The 18,339-nt window shown below is 37.0% G+C and overlaps 1 protein-coding gene across 1 annotated transcript in view; it reads left to right on the forward strand.

Moving 5' to 3' along the window:
- EXOC2 (exocyst complex component 2) overlaps positions 1 to 18,339 on the forward strand; it is an 84,979-nt gene that overhangs the window by 59,878 nt on the left and 6,762 nt on the right. Inside the window, exons 18-25 of the mRNA XM_032222779.1 lie at positions 972 to 1,052; positions 1,740 to 1,799; positions 3,418 to 3,479; positions 4,103 to 4,169; positions 6,115 to 6,231; positions 7,585 to 7,726; positions 15,487 to 15,542; positions 16,779 to 16,901. Of these exons, the coding sequence (XP_032078670.1) occupies positions 972 to 1,052; positions 1,740 to 1,799; positions 3,418 to 3,479; positions 4,103 to 4,169; positions 6,115 to 6,231; positions 7,585 to 7,726; positions 15,487 to 15,542; positions 16,779 to 16,901 (708 nt within the window). The remainder of the gene's footprint in view (positions 1 to 971; positions 1,053 to 1,739; positions 1,800 to 3,417; positions 3,480 to 4,102; positions 4,170 to 6,114; positions 6,232 to 7,584; positions 7,727 to 15,486; positions 15,543 to 16,778; positions 16,902 to 18,339) is intronic.

The raw sequence follows: 18,339 nt of genomic DNA on the forward strand, positions 1-18,339 counted from the left end.
CCCTCCTCCGTCCAGTAATGAATGCCGAGACAAGCTTAACTGGAATGTACTTTAATAGCAAGACACCAAAACCTGGGTGGCTGAAAGCCAAGCAGAACAAACAGATAAGGACCTTGGCAGCAACTCAGACAAACTCAGGCAGCAATAAACACAGATAAGGCTTGGCAGCAATCCAGCCTGCCAAGCTCACAGTAATGTCCTCCGACATTCAATCCTGCGTTGACTTCTGCAAAGAAGGACGCGTGCACAAGTAGCTTTTTATAGTCTGGAGAGGAACCTAATGACCACCAGCTGAGTGCAATCACCTCCTGTAATTGCGTAATTGTTCCTGACGCCTAGTAGCTCTTCGATGGCGTGCATCCAGGAACAACTCGCTACTGGCCTCCAGCTCACTCTCCCTTGTCTCCTCCCCATTGGTCCAAGGCTCAACCAGCATCTCTGCGCCCTGCTCGGAGTTGGAACCCTGTCCAGGATCCTCCACATCCTCTACAGCCAACTCAGAGGGCCCCTCGCTGTCAGAGTCTGGTGGCAGCTCCAACAGCACCTGCTGGGCCACAACAGTTAGCCATAATTTTTAACCTGAATCACAGAATTGTTAAAGGGAATAGAAAAGTGTGTATTGTCCCTGAAATTGTAGAATATATTTTATAATAGGATTGCAATTAATGAGCTCTTTTTATGAAAGTTGCCCTTAATGTAATCCCCTTTAAATATATTGGTTCTGCTAGATGAAGAATTCTGAAAAATAAAGGCCACCGTATTATTTGATTATTTCAGGGATCTCGATGACATTATATTATTAGATTTACACACAGTTTCAGATACTTTTGTGCACTTGAACACTCTAATTAGTACGCAAACTTGAGGTCTTCATCCTTAAGTGGACAAATACTTGGATGTATAATTAATTAAAAATTATCAAATAAGGTTTTTTTTATTACTAGTCTTCAGTTTTCTCTTTCTCCTTTTAGCCATCACAGTTTGAACAATGTGTTATACATTCTATCCAGTCACTTAAAGGAGTTTTGGACTGTAAACCTGGGGAGACTAGCGTAAGTAATGTTTAATTCATCTCTTTTCTTCCATGTAATAATTAATAATATAAAGCAGAATTTAAAGCTATACTTTGCAGGTGAAACTTGGTGCAGTCTATTCATATTGTGTGTTGAATAATTAAACATTCAGTAAGCATTCACCATTCTTTCAAATTAAATTATTAAGCTGATAACCTGTTCTTCAAAATCATTATTTGATTCCATGACTACTTCAAAATGAGAAATCACTAAAAATAATCTAGGTAACTGTTGCAGAAAACAGATCAAGCCACAATAGCAATTAAAATATACAATCAAAGCAGTCAGATTCATATGTGTTCTCTTTTACTACAACTTGAAGAGAAAACTAGTGTTTGGCATCCTTAGTAGATTTATTTTGGAAGAGAATTAACATAAATATATCCTTTGACTTATCTGCAGATCTGTGCACTTGGCATCCAAACTTCAGTGCCTTGTAAAGCATTCATAAGATCAGACTCCTGGATCTGTGTAGCAGAATACTTGAAAGATGTCATAAGAAATTAAATCTAGCTTCTGGTTATTGATTCTTTTAGTCCCTATTTAGAGAGTGCATTGGGTAGCTGCAAGCTGTTAGTTAAGAGCAAGACAAATGCATCGGAAATGCATCGGCTTTTTCATGTGAAGCTATTTCACTCAGTTGTTCCAATAATTGTTTTTCTTTAGGTCTTTCAGCAAACAAAAATACAGGAGGATGTGTGCCATCTGAGCATTAATATCATGCAGGTGATGTATGACTTAAAAGAGAAGGATATAAATTAATAGGGTCTTCCATCCTTCCGAGGTCGGTGAAATGAGGACCAAGATTATTGGGGGCAATATCCTGACCACTTAGAGAGGGCTGTAAAGTACTGGGAAGTGATATGTAAGTGCTAGTGCTAATAGGTTTGTTCATGTGCTTGAGAAGTTACTGTTTATAAATATCATCCATTTTTGTGCCACTAGTACTGAACTTTATTATTAACAAATTAGAACTGAACAGAATAACTGAGGAGCTATTTTGAGGTAACTCAAAATATTGACCCTCTTCTATATATATATATATATTCGCTGGCTGGGGAATTCTGGGAGTTGAAGTCCGGACATCTTCAAGTTGCCAAGGTTGAGAAACACTGGGCTAGACTAATGTAGGATTTACCGTATTTTTCGGAGTGTAATACACGGAGTGTATTTTTCGGAGTGTAAGAAGCACCTTTTTCCCTCAAAAAAGAGGCTGAAAATCTGGGTGCGTCTTACACACTGAATACAGCTTTTTTTGCCTCCCAAAACCCCTTCCCCTTCACCAAAATGGCCGTGAAAGCTTTTAGAAGGCTTTCAGAGACCTCCTCGGGGCTGGGGAGGGCAGAAATGAGCAAAAAAATGGCATTCTATAAGCCTCCTAAAGGCTATTCATGTCCTTTTTTCTTTTGACAAAAAACAGGCCCATTTTTGCGAAAAACTGGCTGTTTTTTGCTCATTTTTGCCTAAAATGGATTTGGTTAAAATCCATAGGCAAAAGGTTTTCTCGCAGCATGCAGAGACATGAATGTCTCTGCACCTTTCTGCAATTCCAAGGAAGGAAGCAGATGTTTTAAGGAGCTACAAACAGCTGCTACAAGGGAACCCCTCGTACACCAAAGCATCTCTCTGCCTTCAAATCCAAAATACTGCATATTTCTGTTCAGCAATTTTTTTTTTCATTTTTTAAGGCAGAAAACCACAGTGAAAAGAAGAAAATACTGTATTTACAGAAATTATGAAGGCTAACATTTGTATTTGAGATTTAGAGACATACAAAAGAAATTATGGGGGGAACGACAGGAAAGAGGAAGTGATATGACATTTCCTGCTAATTATGAACTGCCATTTTTCTGTTTCCCAGGCCTGTTTCTGGTTTGAGGGCAGGTTTAGATGAAATCCATTTAAATGTAGATGGAGACTTGGTGAACTGAAGAAGGAAATATCTATTAAATATTGTATAGTTTGCCTTAGAAAGAAAAAATAAATTAGAGAATACATGTTTCTATCATATGGGACACAGAAAGACACATTTGTATAGAAAAGCAATGAAAATCATCACGTTGTTCGGAGGTGTAGTGACAATAAAATCTCCACTTTGCTTGTGGATTGATGAAATCTTTAAAGCCATAACTGTTCATTTAATTCAGTTTACCAAGAATAAGAGGTAGATTTAAAAACAAGTATCAGACAATAAAGTTCAGCTAAAATTAAACTGTTTGAATGAAATAAAAAATACTCTGTTAGAGATGAAAGGTTGGAAAATGCTACTTAAATTCCTTACCTTGATTAGCACTACTTGTAATAAATTATGGTATTAGATAGATTGTTTTTATTTATTTTGCAGGTATTCATTGACTGCCTGGAGCAGCTGAGCACGAAGCCTGACAGTGATATAGACACTACCCAGTAAGTGAAATAATTTGGTGATGAGTTTTTTGACAGATTCTAGAATCTGGCAAACTTTTTCAGTTTTCAGTCATATTTCACCTCGAAATGATTATTAGGAACACTTTATTCATAGATCACCAATTTTAGAGATTCTACAAACAATTTGTGTCATTTATTTGACACAGCTAAATAATTTAACAACTTTAACATTGAATCAAAACATGTTTTAGTATAGTATGCAAACAATATATGTTGTTAGCTTATGGTTCATGGTTCTAAAAATTTGGAAAATTAATTCTTTAAATAAGGCTTGACAAATCATAAACTGTAATTTCTATTTTTATTATATAACTATATATTTAAATTCGCTGCCCAACTCTAGTGAATTCATGTTCTTCAATAAGGGTTCTGGGCAAAGGAAAAATGACCCTTCATTAACTTCAGGTCTCTTTTTAAAAAAAAATTAAAAACTTTTAGCATGGAAGATAAGAGCTTCCGTCTGTATATTTAACTGGGTTTTTTTTAAGAATCCATGTCAGTTAAACTCATTAGGGTTATTAGGAAACAAATATAAATTTATAAGGCCGGTTTATCCTAATATCAAGAAGGGTTAATCACTGACTACTTGCAAAATGCCTTAGTCTTCCAGGTGACATGTCATCTTCAGATTTATTTGGAAGCATCCATGAAGATTTCAGTTTATCTGTAGTAAGTATTATTGCTGTTCATTAAACCCAAAATTAAGGCAAATTATCTAAGCAATATGTTATAATTCATTTAGAAGTATGTTCTATTGTATATTGTACTAATTTTATTTCTTTGCAAATGGAAATATTACTAGCAGAGTATGTTTTGCAAACTGTAATATAATAGAAATTCGTGGTTGGCTAGCCAAGAATTTAGATGTCTGCTTTAGTTAAAAGCTTGCACAAACACTTAAATTGGCTCATAACTCCACATCAGTTGATTTATTTGCATATACAGTTGTACACAAAAGTTTAGGCATCTCTGGTTAAAGTTGTCTGTTTCATCAATATCTAAATGAACAGAAGCTACAACCTCTTTGTGGTAGAAAGTTAAAAGGCATCTTCCTGTACAATTGAATCCATATCGACTATTTATATCCTATCATTTGTTGAATGGGAAAAAAATAAATACAGCAGATACAGAAATTTGATCCTGTTTTTGCAGTTAATTAGTTCTGCTATTTTCCAAAGTTGAAGATGGTAAAAAAGAATTGATTCATTGAGATTCGCTAGCTAGATAAAAGATACTTTGCCAGGAGAACAAATAGTGCTACCTTCTTTCCCTCTCCAGTTATGATTGTCTTCTGTCTACTTTGCTTCTTCTAAGCAACGTATTGTAACATCACACTTAAAAGTAGGAGAAATCTGCAAAAAATCAAAACACTTTCTGCAATGGAAAATCTGGAAGACCAAGAAAAATTTCTGCTAAAACTGTCACACAACTAGTCAGATCTGCAAAACAGAAGCCATGAATCACTGGAAACAACCTGCTGAAAAATTTAGCTGACACTATAGTAATTATCTCTAGGTCCATAGTAAATGATTACACATACAGCCACGATCTAACCTTTTCTCTGAAACCATCACAAAATAAATGTGTGCTTTCTAAACTATGCTTTTCCCCTCAGAAAAAAAACCTTTAAGCCTCAAACATTTAGGAATTATTTGGACTAATGAAACAAAAATTGAACTTTTCAGCCATGGCCACAGCCACACAAAAATTGTGTGTGTGTGGGGGGGGGGGGGGATGTGAAACATTTGAAGAAAAGTGTTCAGTAGAAATAGCATTAGAGTACTCCTATCCTTTGGAGTTTTTCAATGTCCAGGGACACAAGAAATATTTGTGAGGCTGGAAAGAATAATAGAGTGTAAACATCAACTTGTGCATGATGGTATTCAGTACTTGGTGAAGATATCGAAGTCGAAAGGTTAGATATTTCAGTAAGACAATAATCTAAAGGATTCTTTAAAATTAATCATGAAGTATTTATAGGAAAGAAAGATGATTGTTTTGAAATGGCTTTCAAAATATTGAATATTGTTGAAAATCAGTGGGAATAAATAAAGTATGCAGTGCATACAAAGAGATATTTTTGAGCTAGAAGAGTTATGTAAGGAAGGGGGGTTTCCAAAATTTTAAAAAAAACCAACAACAACCTACTCTTAACTGGAAACAGGAAAAATTAGGAAACTATCACTTCCTAAAAAGAAGTTATAAGATATCCCGATTGCGTTGCCATGCTCACTGTTTTCTTCTTTTGATTGGTAAGCAGGTGTGCATTCAAATTTGATCTTTCAAATCTCAAAACACGTTTGATAAATGATTCCTGTCATGTTTCTATATAAGAAGAATGATGCACCTTAAGTAACTGGTGCCTTGTGGAAGAATAGTTTTTACATAGATTCAGTGATGTTGTATCCTCTGTTGTGAATATTTCAGGTGTCAAAGGTTCTGGTTTTTCTGTAGATATAATAAAATGAATAAAGATGCTAAAGGTCCTACTTAATTATTTAAACTTTTAACTGGTTAGCATTTGCCTTTTCTTGTACCATTAGGGCAAAATGTTTGCTATGTGCATTTTCTTCTTAAATAACTTCCCTTCATTGGATCTTTTTTTTTTATTTAGGAACGAAGGCTTTTAATTGTCCTCAGTAATTGCTGCTATTTAGAACGTCACACTTTCCTTAATCTAGCCGAACACTTTGAGAAGCATGGTTTCCAAGGAGTGGAAAAAATTATTCAAGTAAGTATTTTCTGACTACAGAAGAGTAGCCTGGTGGCCTAGAAGTGAAGACGCTGATTTCCCACTCAGAAGGTTGAGAGTTCAGTCCTAGGCAGCAGCAGATGTTTCTCTATCAGGGCCCAAAGAAAAAATATCTGCTGTGAACTCCACGTAGGTGTCAGTAAGGGCATCTGGCCAATAAATGTTCAGTTCAACTCAGTCGCTCCAACTCCACCCTAAAACAAAGGGATTAGAGCAGCGATGGCGAACCTTTTTTGGCTCGCGTGCCATATGTGGCGGGAGGACAGGGGGGGTCGTGTGCCGGTGTGCTGCACTCCCCAGTGTGCATGCGCGCATTACAGGCACCCCCCCCCATTTTTGCATGCTTTTTTTTGCCCTCCCCAGGCTCCAGAGGCTTTATAGGAACCTGAGAGGGCAAAAACAGCCTCCCCCGCTCCCATGGAAGCCCTCCGGAGGCTTCAGGGACCTTCCCTGAAGCCTCCGGAGCAGTCAAAATGACCCTCCGAGCAAACCAGAAGTGGCTTCCAGTTTGCTTGGAGCGTCGTTTTGAGCGCTCCGAAGGCTTCAGGGAAGCCTCCTGTTAAGGGGAGTGACTTTTTAAAAAAAAATAGTCTTGAGAAAAAAGGAAGCAAGAGAAATTTGAATTAATTTCATTTGACATTAGATGGGGAAAACAGGAACTTTGACAACTTTCAAGATTTCTTTTATTATGTCCTTTAATAATAAAATACCATTCCTAGAATCCCTACAGTTCCTGTTCTACTTACCTTGCCAGCTTTGAAGGAATGACAGCCATAAAGGTCTTTCCAGTGTCATGTGATTCAAATTAATAAAATACACATAGAGCCTTATTTCAAATGCTTTATGTCACTTTATTCAAACAAATTCAAGCGGTGTAAGGCTATGAAATACCAATTGCCACACCATGCGCCTTGCTTTCTGCTCTGCTGGGTATTCTTACATTGGAAAACATTATCTCATCCCTGTTGAAATTTTTTAAAACACAGTTTTTCTTGGGTATCATTTTGTAAATGGGAATTACAAGCTCAAAACCACAGTAACAATAAAGAAACAAGACAAAATCTTTGTCATGCTACTTGTTTTTTCCTGTATACTAATATACCGTAATTGGATGCTTTTTTTTTTCATTGAACCAGATGGGATTTGGGGGGTAAATTGTCCAATATTCTGTTCTTGTAACAAGTAACTTTGGTTTAAATACAGCCAATACGTTTTATATTGATTGGTTAAAAAAATGCAATTAACCTAACTAGCACACTTGCAAGATTAAAGGATGTGACATGCAAATTCTTTCTATTAATATTATTAATATCATGGTTGTCTCTATTTTAGGTTAGTATGGATTCATTAAAAGAATTAGATCAGCGGCTATTTGAAATATACATTGAGCTAAAGGCTGATCCCATTGTGGGTTCATTGGAACCCGGAATTTATGCTGGTTACTTTGATTGGAAAGATTGTCTTCCTCCAACAGGTAAGTATTGTAGAATATACTTAGATAATGAGTATTATTAAATACTATATTAAATAATAATATAGATAAATATGGTTTAGCAGTTTCAAATATTCCGCATCCCTGCATTTTTATTACAGTACTCATTACGTGAGACCTCATAGCTCAGTGTCTGGATGAGTTCAGGGTTCATAGCTCCATGTCTGGACTGACTCGTAAGAATCCTGTGCTGATTCATTTTTACATACAAGGATTCACAATGCTGCTGTTGGCTGAGTGAATTAGACATGTAACTCTTTCTACACACGTAAACCACTTCAGCAAGTTCTGCAAAATAGAAAGTTATTTAAGGTAGGGGGAGCCAGAAGAACCTAAGATCAATAGATTTCCTGATGATTTAAAGTAAATTAGCAAGAATCTCCTAATTTCCAGTTGTTTAAAAACAGCAAAATTAGATTGCATCCCATGTAGGAGATACGACCAGCAACAGAGTGGTAAACGCCTGGAATGCTCTACCTTACTCCGTTGTTACATCCTCAAAGTCTCACAGCTTCAATCTCAAACTGTCTACCGTGGAGCTCACCCAGAGGTGGGTTTCTACCAGTTCGCACCAGTTCGGTACAACTGGTTTGTCAAATCTACTGAACCGGTTAGAAGAGGTTCCACCAGTGGACCTGGAAAGCAGGCCACACCTACAGAAGAGGTTCCAAAAAATTTTGAAACCCACCACTGACACACATACACACACAAACACACAGACTCACACAGAGAGAGAAAGAGAAAGAAAGAAAGAAAGAAAGAAAGAAAGAAAGAAAGAAAGAAAGAAAGAAAGAAGAAAAGAAAAAGTGAGAGAGAGATGAAAGAAAAAAAGGAAAAAGAGACAGAGAGACAAAAGGAAGGAAAGAGAGAGGGAAAGAGAAAGAGAGAGACACACATGGTCGGCAAGCCACTCCCACCAGGTCACATGGCCAGCAAGCCACTCCCACAAAGGAAGCCACACCCACAGAGTAGGTTCAAATAATTTTTGAAGCCCACCACTGAGCTCACCCCATTGCTAAGATGTCCGTAAAGAGGGCGTGCATAAGTGCACCAGTGTGCCTGCCATCCCTGTCTTACTGTCCCCATTTCTTTGTACTCATTTCATTTCTTCATGTCCATGTTTATACTTATACCTGTTATCTCTTGATGTTTGATAAATCAAATCAAATAAAAATAAAAAAACCTCTCCAGGCTATGATAAAAATAATGGGCCAGTTGGCTAATGGACTGACATTTCTGTTTTGAGTGATAGTTCCGAGGGACATTTACACAGAATTAATCTGGTTATGAGTAAATGCCTTGCATGATCAGGAATCATAATAATTGGTAGTCTTTGACTTATGATGTACAGTGTTACATTTCATTCCCAATAAAAAGATTGTGGTGAGAAGCACTTCAAAATGTTATTAACATTTGGCTGAGATTAGAGCTTTGCATTGAAATTATTCAAAATGTTCAAATCACTAACTGTTAATAGGTAAAAAAATTCTTCTGTTTCCTAGTTCTCTACTTCATTTATAAGTTTATTAGATAAGTCTGTTAATTTTTAGCTATATTCAGCTCATACCAGAAAAATAATACGGGAAATGTTTTAGGTTGCTTTTTCAATATTCAAGCTGATGAGTTCATTTCTTGGTTTTACATGTAACATTTTCATGCTTTTTGACCGCCGTGTGCGCCGTTTGTGGAATAGGAGAGGGAATCGTGGCGCTACTGCCCAAAAACACTTTCCTTCCCGATTTAAAAAACCTGGCGTGCGGAAGGCTGCTTCAGCTCCTGTCGCTGAATGTGGGCTTTGCGGCTGGAGGGGTTTCCCCCCCACCACTCTTCACATTACAAAAGTTCCTGGCCAGAGAACCACACGGATCACTCCCCTAGGAGCTAGCCTGCAAGAACTTGATCAGGATTGGGAGGGATGGACCATCCCATTTCATACTCTTTCCCCCCTCCCGCCTGGGCTCCCCTCCAAAGGCAGACAAAAGTGAAGCAGTCAGAAGTGGAAAGTGGGGGGGGGGAGGAACAGGGTGTGAGGTTCCTCCTTTCATCTTCAGGATCTGGCCTTCTAAAGAGCAGTCAGGGTTGATCTCCTCTAGGACTGACCGGTTTGATCACCTTGCAGTCCAAGGGACTCACAGGAGTCTCCTCCAGCACCAGAGTTCAAAGGCCTCCATTCTTTGGCGCTCAGCCTTTCTTATGGTCCAACTTTCACAGCCATACATTGCAACTGGGAAAACCATAGCCTTGACTATACACACACACTTTTGTTGACAAAGTATCATTTTAAAAAAATCCCATGATTACAAATTGAAACACTGACCAACTCTAATCAAGTGGTTTAATTATTTCCCTGTTGTTTTGGGATTTGTTATATGTAAATTACTACGCTGCGCTGTAGAGAAAGATGGAAGCATTGAATGGCCCGATTGGCGCTTTGACTAGTAATTATTTATGGGAGCGGGATTATATATCTGGTCTTAGTTGTCATGAGCTCATTCATTAAATGAAGATGAGCAGTTCTTTAACTGTTACTTAATAAGCACACAGTCATCTGACTATCTTGTTTATGATTAGTTTGAAGGATAAAGCAAATAATTATTATGCAGAGAGAGAAGATTAGTTAGTAAATGATTCAGGTATTTATGGTTGGTTATACAGTACGCTGCCTATATCTTGTCTAATGTGAAAATTAGAATATATATTTAAGATAATTGGGCTTCTATTATCTCTGTGGCATTCCAGGTATTTTTGTCCATGGAAGCCTTTCTCAAACCAGCGGATTCCCTTTTGCATTTTCCTTAAAGGCTTCAGGATAAGTACTCATAAAGTTTGAGTGACAAACAAAATAAATTCATAAAACCCTACATATCTTCAAGTCCATTTTTCATTTCAAAATAGCTGTCATTTCATCTTGCAAAGAAAGTGACAGGCCATTATTAGGGTTTTAGCAGGTTTACGGACATACATTATATTTAAACTATTTGGTTTATTGAAGAAATTGGTATAATAATAATAAATCACATTTACGCGGAGCAAAGGTATAAATTAAAATTATTCTGTATTTCTCAGATTTTTCCTTAGAAGTCTGGAATAACAGAGGAACTGCCTACAACTATATTGAGATTATCTGTACGAAGTTTAGTCATCCGCTGAAAGCTTAGTCACTCATTCTTTACAGCCATTACCGGTCCCACACCGCTCCCCCATTTAATTGAGAAAAATTGTCTCATTGTTAGCGTTAACATTTTTTCCAAGCAAAAATGAATATTTGAATTAATTTTGATTTTATATTTGATTTGTAAGCTACATCTGATATTCCAGTAGTCAGCACTCTGCATATGTAACTATATAGAAAATAGTATGTCTTTCTAACCATTTTATTTTTAACATATAAAGGAGGGGAAAACCCTGAGATATAAATAACCTGCTTTCTGAAAGTTATTTTTGTCAGGCAGGTAGAGCTCGTGCAGAATGAAGGGGTTAAAAACAGGAAATGTTATTATAGGTGGGATGTCCTTATGAAGACTTTCCAGACTTGCCTACACAGTTCACATTTTCTTCTGACAACAACATCGAAGCAAAATTGATCACATCTTCAGATCCTTCTATGATTAGTGGTGGAAGGTTTCCAATAAAAGCAGGAAATTACTCACAGAGAGTAAGAGAAAGAAATGAGCTTCTTACATGCAGATGATCATCACTTCCAGCAATTGGGGTTTTTTTGCTCTGCTTTAAGTAAGCCCTATTTTCTTCCTACAAACTTAACACATTTCTGAAGTTTTAAATTTTACATTGCAATACAAGATTTTCTGTACAAATTAATTTGGATTGTGCAGGCTGATAATTTTTTTGTCTCTTTGACAGTATTCTTTAAAGAATAAAATCACTATCTTAAGGAGTTGCTTCTTATATTGTAGTCAAGGACTTTTAAGCACAAATGGAAATTAATCTGCCTGCTAACTGATAAATGTTGGTTATTACAAATAACTGTTCTGTTGTTTTTTTTAAAAAAAACGCCTTTGGATTTTTTCATAAGGTGGTGTTGGACAGGGCAATGTAAATGAGATTAGCAGTGCTGGCTTAGATTCGATAAAGAGCTTCCTCTTTCACTTCCCATTGAAACAGCATTCAATTGTAGGGCATTTCACAGAATTAAGTGTGACTTCAGTGGAAATAAATGTGGCTTTAATTTCTGCTCTCTCTGACACATGTATTCCACATATTAGCTGCTCAGGTTCCTATAAGCATCAAAAGTCCCTTCGATCTTTCATCAGGGTTCAGGAGGTGCATATTTACTAATCCTGGTTTGCACATTCCTAATTCCGCAGATTTGATTTAACAAGCTTTGGCTTCATCGTCTGTGTTCATGAGTGGAGTTCACAGAGTATAAGTCACTTTATACCAATAAGACGGTTCGTACAATTTTCAGTTGTTAATTTTTACACTCTTTTGCAATTGCTTATAAAGGGGGAAAGGGGGTCCTAATTAGACAAGACTTGAAGAGATGGCTTGCTTTTAAATTACATTTTTAAAGACATGAATGCACCCAGATTTTACCATCCAAGTGTGATTTGAGGGGAGCAAAAGAGCTTTAAGAAAGAGCACCGTGGAACTTTTTAGAACATTGCAAAAAGATTCTTCCCAGTTGTTCTAATGGCAGCACGGAAAAAACTTTCCGGATAGAAAGATTAGTATTATTATTTTTAGAACTATTTCTGTTTCATGTACACTTATATCTAAATGCAGGACTCTGCTTTTTATTTCATTTGTTTTCCTGTTTTCAGCATGAATAGATTTATGCCTAAACCACATTATTTGAAACAGACTTTCTTCTAGGCGGATTAGTCACCATTTTCATGCCTTCCTGGGCTTCGAACGCTTAAGAAAGACTTTTGCTGTCTTGTTCCTCTCGATCCATTTAGCACCCTGCCAGGGCATAACCACTAATACCGTTCCTATAAAATAGCCTTGCAGGGTTGTGAAACATCTTTGCAAGTAGCCTTTTAGCGACCGTGGTTTGACACGAGTACTAGACAAAAATGGCCTCTTGGCACAAGCATTGCAGAAAGCACTTTCCATCAAAATGAAGCAGCTGACTGTGCCAGATCCACTCCGCTTCAGTGCTTCTGTGAGATTGAATGCTCTTTCCTCCAAGAGGCATTTTTGTCTTGTCAAGGTGGAGCAGCGCTTCAAGGGAGGTTAAATCCTAGATCAGTGGTTCCCAAACTTGGCAACTTTAAGACTTGTGGACTTCAACTCCCAGAATTCTCCAGCCAACAGAGAATTCTGGGAGTTGAAGTCCACAAGTCTTAAAGTTGCCAAGTTTGGGAACCACTGTCCTAGATGATCAAGTGGGCTACCTTATCCCTCCTTCAAACCATCTGGTCAAAGGAAACATCTGGATTCTTAGATTTCAGTTTCCAGAAATTATTTCGAGCTGGCCCCTTCTCCAGATCCCCCAACCCACCGAGGGGATTTGACTTGCCTTTTCTCTAATCACAGTTCTCAATGGCCTCATCATTTGCTGAACAAATCCAACTGCCGATGGATACTTTGGTAGCATATAATTTTAATTAAAGACCATGATCAGATATTTTTCTCATGCTGTTATGATTTTATGAATGCGTGTATTTTAACTGGTAAATTTGTCCCCGTGGCTTTCCAAAGATCGCAAGATGGCTACTGTTAGAAGGAGTGGGGGGGGGGAGCTGTTCTTCATCTCTTTAAGCCAGTGTTTCTCAACCTTGGCCACTTGAAGATGTCTGGACTTCAACTCCCAGAATTCTTCTAGGAGTTGAAGTCCAGACATCTTCAAGTGGCCAAGGTTGAGAAACACTGCTCTAAGCAACGCAATAGGAACATATATCCTGCTAGACTTCATAATTCCTTCCTTTTATCCAGTTGCTCAGTGAGGTAATCATGTCTGCTTAATGCCAGACAGCATATTCTGTGCGTCCCTGGGGAATTTCCAAGATCGAGCTCTGCCCTTTTTACTAAGTGAGTCAGGAGGTATACGTGGGTGGGGACAGTTCTCTTGAATGCCATGGTATCATGTGGTAGCTATGACTGTCTTAGAGGTTTTTATAAACCATCGCTGACCTGTAGAATACTGGCAAAATAATGAAGAAATAGAAACCATAGAAGCATGCATTCAGGTGGAATATTTATGTATGTCACTGGCCTTAAACTGGAAGTTTGCACTCCTATTTAAAATGCATGGGTAACTCTTATCTGTGTAGCTCTGTGTATCTTTTTTGAAGAGGCAGAGACAAATGCCTGCAAATGGATGGTTTTATTTTTCTTGAACTAGTCACTGTTTTTGCTGGTCTTTCCTAACGGCAACTCGGTCCCATTTCTCATGCCTATCAAATATGATAGGGTTTCATTAATGAATAGTCAAATGAAAATTATCATGTACAGTTTACCTTCTGCAACAATTTGCTTTGGACAGACATTTACACATAATATATTCCTCAGTCAGTGGTGGGATTCAAATAATTTAACAACCGGTTCTCTGCCCTAATGACCATCTGGGTAGGTGGGGCTCGGTGGTCATGTGACTGGCTGGGCGTGGCCAACTCAAGGTCACTCAGGTCGATGGGCGCTTCGCCTTAGTTGTTACAATGGTAATAAGGGTTAACCGGAGAGGCAGTTTCTGTAAGCAGGGCAATAAAGATGAGGCTAGAAACAACACCAGAATGTTTCCTTCCTGCCTTCCTTACAGGATTAGCCCTGTAAAGTGGAAAAAAACAAAAGGAGATTTCTTCCAACAATCGGTTCTCTGAACTATTTGCATTTTTAAAATTCTTTTAATATTTTTTAACTGTTTTTATGTAAGCCGCACGGAGTCCTTTGTGATTGGGCGGCATACAAATCCATTAAAATTGAAATTGAAAACTAGTTAGAAAGCTACCAACCGGTTCTCCTGAATGGGTGCGAACTGGCTGAATCCCACCACTGTCCTCAGTGTAACTTAGTGTAGCAGATTATTTTCAGAATTCAAGGTTTCATTTAGTTAAATGTTCTTGTGCTGTAGTAGGTTGATATGCAGGAACTGTTTTGTACATGCTTGTTTTCTTAAAAGTTGATTAGAGGTAGCAGCACTTGGGATCTTTGCAGTGGCTGTCATGGTTTTTGTTTTGTTTTTAAATGGTGGCATTGTCTCAAATAACATACTGGACTGTTCTTTGAATGCAGTCCAAAATTAATTGCACTACAAGTTTCTAGTTATTCCAAATGGAAATATTTTAAAATGATGTCCTCATTCTTTCTCAGTTAGATATTTTAACTGCACAAACTATTTAAATACTACCAAGGGTTCCATCTTATTGAAATCTGTGTGTCTCTTTTATTGGTAGAAATCCATCTCATAAAATAAACTCACAACCAGTTGTAGCTGCCTTGTGGTTGTGTACTCCATGATTGTGACAATGAAGTCATTAGAATCAAAGCTCTCTATTATTGAATATTCATACACACAGACATACACAAAGTGTTTTAAAGAAGGAAGGGAAAATAATGCCAGACGAGACTAGGAACCTATGGCTAGTAATGTTTACAATAAGGAAATGTGCCTTTCCCCATTTTGTTTTCAAAAAGGAAATAAATGTGGTGGTGTGGTTGGAAGAAGCTTTCACTTTCTATATGCTGATACTAATTTTGCATTTTTAATCAAAGAGGCCAGCCAGGTACAAATATATTGAGCAACTTTTTTGTGTTTGTCTATGTCCTTTTTTTATTTACAGGTGTCAGAAACTATTTAAAGGAAGCTTTAGTACACATAATCGCTGTACATGCTGAGGTGAGATTAATGCAACTTATCCACAATGAATGCCAAAACAATATGTGTCCTTTGTCGAAAAATAGATTCAAAAATGTTACACAAAAGATAATTGGTTGAACTGAAGAAAGGTCTTCCATTGGTAGTTATGACCCCTTGTTTCATCTTCACCAATACAGCAGCTATCTTTTAGAACAATTTTTCTCAACCTCAGTAACCTTAAGATGTGTGGACTTCAACTCCCAGTATTTCCCAGCCAATGGGAATTCTGAGAGTTAAAACCACACATCTTAAAGTTGCTGAGATTTAGAAAACCTATTTTAGAATATAGTAGAGATAAATAAGGGACAAATCTTTTTTGTTGCATATTCCTGCATTTTTAATTGATTTTTTTCCATTCTGTGCCAGCTTTTTCCTTTTGAAGATTAAGTAAGATAGAAAATAATGGTGTCTGATTTGTCCATGGGAAACCAATTTTAAAATCCACAGCAGAACAGTGCCTTTAAAAAAAACCAATTGAAGGCATATAAGTATGTGCAAGCTTTAGATTTCTCCAAAACTTTGTCAGGAAAGGGGTTCTAAGTCATAAAGCCTATCTTTTTAAAGCTGTTCTGATAGCAATTATACGTAGGAATATATATATATATTCCTATATATACACATACATACATACATACATACATACATACACACACACACACATATACATATGCATATACATATACATATACGAGCTAAATAGCTTAAAATAGATCTATACTAGTCTCCCTTTATTTATTTATCAGCACAAATACAACAATACAATATACAATATATATATATATATATATATATATATATATATATATATATATATATATATATATATATATATATATATATATATATATATATATATATTTTAGTGTCACAACCCCTGGTACGGCTCATCACAAGAGACCATCCAGACAGAAAGCCAATATTTTTACTGTTGCCTTTGTTACATTTGTGTTGTATTTGAGCTGATAAATAAATAAAGGGAGACTAGTATAGATCTATTTCAAGCTATTTAGCTCTCATCAGCTAGCCATACCCTTACTGAGATTCAAACCTGGGCTGTATTACATATTAGGCAGTTGTGTTAACCACTAAGCCACAAGGTTCTCCTCCTTTATCAGCTGAGCCAGGGAAATAGGTGTGTATTTAGTGTCACAACCCCTGGTATGCCTATATATATATGCGCAGAATTTTACATTGTGTTTCGTTTGAAATCTGCAGGTATTCACTATCTCAAAGGAGCTCGTACCCAGAGTTTTGTCGAGGATTGTTGAAGCAGTTGCCGAAGAACTCAGCAGACTAATGCAGTGTGTTTCATCCTTCAGCAAGAACGGTGCTCTGCAGGTAGTCAAGTTATGGGATGTGATTGTTAACAAATGTGTATTTTTGCTACCATCTTTGGACATTTGCAGGCAGACAATTCTTTTTGATGGTTTTCATAAAATCCCATGGTTGTAGCTGGTTGAATTCACAATAAGTGTGAGAAAAAAAAATATATTTGAGCTAACAAAGGTGCTTTTTCAAGAGGCAACTGGACTTTCTGGTTTTTCTTTGAACATGTTTCGCTTCTCATCCAAGAAGCTTCTTCAGCTGTGACTGAATGATGGGGAATGGAAGGATTTATACGCCTTGCAGACAGCTGGTCATTTGCATTTTTAGTGAGTCATTAAGGTCACCTGGAGATTTATCTGTGTCATCAGGGCCACCTGATGATACAGGTGGGTATGGAGCCTTCTTGGAATTGTTTCCAACTGTTGTAGATTGGAGATAGATGATGTCGTATCCCTCTCTCTCAGTTTAGAGAGGTCAATTGTGACATAGATGACTGCTTTGTCAACCAGCAGTCTTTCAAACCAGCTGTCTTCTCTGTCCAAAATATGGACTCTTCTGTCTTCACCCATGGCCTAGATGACTGAGAATCTCCATAGACATCTTTTGAGTTAAGATCTGCATCAGATAGCTAAAAGAAGCAAGCAGGCTAATTGTACAGGAACAAATTCTTTTAGTTCCACATTGTTCTACAAATGTTACTATGATAGCAGTCAAATGCAATCAAAGAACAACTACTTCAGCACGTTTAAGACTGTACGAATTTTCTGAAGCTGTTTCAGATAGGTGATGATAGATAGATAGATAGATAGATAGATAGATAGATAGATAGATAGATAGATAGATAGATAGATAGATAGATAGATAGATAGATAGATAGATAGATAGATGATAGATAAGGTAGGTAGGTAGGTAGGTAGGTAGGTAGGTAGGTAGGTAGGTAGGTAGGTAGGTAGATGATAGATAGATAGATGATAGATAGATAGATAGATAGATAGATAGATAGATAGATAGATAGATAGATAGATAGATAGATAGATAGATAAGGTAGGTTGGTAGGTAGGTATGTAGGTAGTTAGGTAGGTAGGTAGGTAGGTAGGTAGGTAGGTAGGTAGGTAGGTAGGTAGGTAGATAGATAGATAGATAGATAGATAGATAGAAAGAAAAAAAGAAAGAAAGAAAGAGAATGAATGAATGAATGAATGAATGAATGAATGAATGTATTTGGTTGTAATTCTTCCTTTGAAATCTATTAACAGGGATCTGTAATGATTTTTTTTAAAAAAACAGACTCTTCTTAATCCAAGGAATGACTCGTATGGCAGTTTATTCCATCCATGAGTCAAAAACCTAAGACAACTTTTTTCCAAAGAGCACATCTTTTGAAATTGGATGGTTAAACTTTTGGATTTGAATTTACTTTCAAAACCCATTACATCAAAGTAAAATGAAA

The sequence above is a fragment of the Thamnophis elegans genome, chromosome 8, assembly GCF_009769535.1.
Source record: "Thamnophis elegans isolate rThaEle1 chromosome 8, rThaEle1.pri, whole genome shotgun sequence".
NCBI classification, from domain to species: Eukaryota; Metazoa; Chordata; class Lepidosauria; order Squamata; family Colubridae; genus Thamnophis; species Thamnophis elegans.